The sequence below is a fragment of the Alosa pseudoharengus genome, unplaced genomic scaffold (genome assembly GCF_046254945.1).
Source record: "Alosa pseudoharengus isolate Yale_2024_CS ecotype anadromous, Long Island Sound unplaced genomic scaffold, YU_APseudo_1.1 YU_APseudo_1.1_scf_22, whole genome shotgun sequence".
NCBI classification, from domain to species: Eukaryota; Metazoa; Chordata; class Actinopteri; order Clupeiformes; family Clupeidae; genus Alosa; species Alosa pseudoharengus.
The window spans coordinates 1,121,702-1,125,884 of NW_027468680.1; the positions used below are offsets into that span (position 1 = coordinate 1,121,702).

Consider the following 4,183-nt stretch of genomic DNA (forward strand, 5'->3'; position numbering starts at 1 on the left):
GGCGAATTAAGTTTATGGCATTCACATTTAAATCATTCAATAGCCTATGAAAACTTGATCAGTTAAATTGTTCTCATGAAAGGAACAGCAGGCCTACAAAATATTCCAAATAGGCTAGTTTTATTGCAGTGACAGAAAACTGCAACATATGAGTTTAAAACCATGTTAAATTTGAAAGCATCTATCTAGTGACAGGAGGTTTTAGGGGGGGAAAGAAACTCTGTAACCTACTTGATTCCACAGTCAATGTTCAGTATTTGGCCTATAATTTAGCCTATAATATTGGCATTTGAATCCATGAAAACTAACCAAAATCTATAATTTCCTATCGACAACAGACCAGTAATGCATCGAATCGCATTGCTACACATTTTGAAGTATTGAAAAGAATCAAATCAATGGCTTAAAGAATCTATATTTTATCAAATTGTGATTAAACTTGATTTACACTCCTAAATGGCATCCTTACCTACCTACCTAACTGTTGTTTTGGGAAGTATTTATCATGCAAGCATCGTGCATCCATGCTGAGTAATGCAATGAAATAATAGTTTTCAATTTTGCATCAGTAAAGCAGTCCACTGATGTGCATGTTTTCACGGACTGCTTTGTGTCAAATGTGCAACAACAATACCATACCAATAATAATGGCTTTATATATCCATATAAATAGATTTCTGGGCCTATCCTTAGACTGGAGTTTTTTTTTTTGTTGTTTTTTTGTTTTTTTGGGGGGGGGGGGGGGGGGGGGGGGGTAGTCGGTGTTTGTTCTTCATTTTTCACCACACATGTTTGGTGTTTTAGTGTCATTTGTGCCAAGGTTATCATTCACCTTATTAGGGCTAAGGGCTGGTTAGGATAACTCAAGAGCTAGGGTTAAGGTAAGGACAACTGAAACTGAACTCCTCGACACTACAAAAAAACATTGTCATTGACAATGACCATACTTAATGATCACAATTAGAAATTATTAGTGTACCTAATATTTATGATTTATACCTTATAGTAAGTGGTACCACCCCCCCAAAAAAAAGGGCTGCTACTTGATGTCGTGTTGGTAGTAAAAAATATTGTGGAGGTAGTAAAAAAGGTAGTAAAAAGTAGTAAATTCAACTCTATGATTCCTGCATATACCCTGACACACACCTTAACCTCCAACAGCAGTCTTCATGTTCTGTTCTATTCTGTGTGTGTGTGTGTGTGTGTGTGCACGTGTGTGTGTAGATTTTATCTCCTTCGTGGCGGAGCCTCTGTTTACTCAGTGGGCGAAATTCTGCAAGTCGCCCCTCTCCCGCTGCATGCTGGGTAACCTGCAGGAGAATAAGCGCTACTGGAGTGGCAGCGCCCCCTAGAGCCCTGGAGCTGTGCTGCAGGAATGGACGCGTCCGGCTGCCCACCACTCCCCTGACCCCTGACCCCGTTCCCTCGGCCGCCATCCTCTCCTCGGCCAGATTTTATGATGTTTTATTTGTATTTATTAATTTATTAATTTCTAAGATCAGATGAGTCTTCCATTGTCTTCTGTTGTCATGTGCTTGTCCCCTAGCCCCAAATTGCTTAGTGTGAATGTGGAATGAATAGTCATTGAAGTGTGTGTGTGTGTGTTTGTGTGTGTGATGGGTTCGTTATCGCCCATGAGTAAAACTTCATGTCTCACGTCTGCTATGACTCGCCCCTGTGCCAGTGTGTGTGTGTGTGTGTGTGTGTGGGTGTGTATGTGTGTGTGACACAAGGAACTTGGAGTGTTGCTACCTGTTCTATGCATTCACTTGTTCTCACTCCCTCTCTGTCTCTCACTCACTCACTCTTTCACACACACACACACACACACACACACACTTTGAATATAACCCTAGGAGGGAAGAAGAGTCCTTGTGTTACACTGTGACTTGCGGTTTTGACAACGCATAAAAACAAAACACTCTTGCTCTTCCAAACTCATGCAATAATTGCTAACGGCAATAATTAGTATTTCATTAGGATTTGACCTTTTTAGAGTTTTGTACTTTTTCCACAGTAATGTTTTAGTGTTTTGATACTCTTCCAGTTCTTGAATAAATCTTGACTGAAGCTTGAACGATGAGTGGTGTCTCTGTTTGGGTTAGGAGTTGGAGTAGTGTCTCTGTTTGGCTCATCTAGGTTCTCTAAAAGCATCCCATAATATCTTTGAGCCCAGCATCACACACACACAGCAGGGAAACCGTGGGCATCAAAACTGCTCACACATACACACACACACAGCAGGGCAACTGCATCGGAGCGACTGACACGGTAAACAATGTGTGTGTGTGTGTAGTTCTACCTGAGAATTCATCAACGGTAACTCCCAGAGGAGTTCCAATGGAAATTCCAGAGGCCAACCTGAGTTGCGTTCAAATGCACAAACATAAGCGAACGTTTACAAACAGTTTCTGTTAGCCTTGAGTTTTCGGCGAACGTTTGCGGACAATCGCAAACAGTCGGAGGAGGTAGTTCTCCGTGAACATACAGTGGAACTGGAAATGAGTTTGACGAAGGCAGCAATGTGATATGAGCAATGTATGAACAACATGTACAGATATGTGCAATGTAGTGGCAGTAACTTATTATAGTGGTATAATAATATAGATATATGCAGTGTATTAACAGAATATATTATGAGAAAAACTGAATAAATATGGATATTCAGTATGAACCATATAGTCAGATATGTACAGCTATGTGCAGTTTGGTAACAGTACCATTGTAGTGCAGATACAGTAACATTATAATAGTATTAAGAATAAGTGTATGTGCAGGATGAAGAGCAGTAGAATATGGCTATGTGTAAGTACAGTATGTACATTTGTAAATACATAGACACTGGATGGGATAGGGTAGTGCAGTTGTGTGTCTGTGGGGGGGTGGCCGCCTCCTTGTTGTCCCTGTCAGGACTGCCAGGCATCGGGGGGGTGATGGGGGCTTAGTTGGTTGGTTGTCACCGGGATGCAGAGCTAGAGTTTAGTAGGGTGAGAGCCGCAGGAAAGAAGCTTCCTCTGAACCTGCTGGTCCGGGTGACAGTTGCAGGAAAGAAGCTTCCTCTGAACCTGCTGGTCCGGGTGACAGTTGCAGGAAAGAAGATCCCTCTGAACCTGCTGGTTCGGGTGCGGCGACACTTGTAACGCCTCCCTGAGGGGAGTGGGGTGAACATTCAGTGGAACTGGACGTGAGTTTGACGAAGGCACATGTGATATGAACAATGTATGAACAACATGAACAGATATGTGCAAAGTAGTATGGTATAAAATTCTCGCCAAAAGTTTTCTGTACCTGTACCAAAGTTTTGTGCTTGTAAGAATATTTAGTGCTCGTAAAAATGATTTGTGTACATGTAAAAATAATTTGTATCTGTAAAAATATTTTGTGCACGTAAAAATGGTTTGTACATCTTCAAATCCGTTTTCTCACTGTGTAGAATTTTTTTTTGTGAATTTGCTAACGATATTTGCACGCACGGATTTTCCATTTGCAAGTGCGCATCTGTTTTCTACAGACATGAAACAGATCTACGGGTACGAAACGAATGTACAAGTACAAAACTTTTTTACAAATTTTCCCAAAACAGCCAATCACAGCACTGCTTACTGAACGGCCAGTCAGCCGATCAGCTCGCTTCTTTAATTCTGAAACGCTGAACGCTGCAGCTCTTGGTACATCCATGTAAACACCACAGTTCAGAAGAGGTGAAACACTTAAAAAAGAAGAGCTATCTTAGCTAACAAGCAAACAGCTCAACTTAACTCTATTCCTTCCCTACTATGAATCTAATATCATTAACTAGAACTAATAAAATTCGGATCATTAGTATTATTATTAATGATATAATTGTTCTGTATAGTTATTGTGTTAGTGTTTTCCGACTAGTCATTCCTCCCTTTTGTATTTCCCACGTTAATGTGCGGTGCTTTCACGTAATGTTAGCAGAGACGGTTGATAGTATCTTTGACGTTAGCTTAGCCCAGCCAATACTAGCCCAGTTAGCTGCCATTACCTATTGTTACCTACTAATTACCTATCCAGTGCTTGCGTTTTAAACTATACTGTTTATTAGTTCTAGTTAATGATATTAGATTCATAGTAGGGAAGGAATAGAGTTAAGTTGAGCTGTTTGCTTGTTAGCTAAGTTAGCTTGTTACCTAAGCTAGCTAGAACATAACAGTTACTG

At 40.7% G+C, this 4,183-nt stretch overlaps 1 protein-coding gene across 1 annotated transcript in view; it reads left to right on the plus strand.

Moving 5' to 3' along the window:
• LOC143139593 (high affinity 3',5'-cyclic-AMP phosphodiesterase 7A-like) overlaps positions 1–2,077 on the plus strand; it is a 63,866-nt gene extending 61,789 nt beyond the window's left edge. The window contains exon 13 of the mRNA XM_076300170.1: positions 1,225–2,077. Coding sequence (XP_076156285.1) covers positions 1,225–1,352 — 128 coding nt within the window. The 3' untranslated portion in view covers positions 1,353–2,077. The remainder of the gene's footprint in view (positions 1–1,224) is intronic.
• Positions 2,078–4,183: the final 2,106 nt, after the last annotated feature.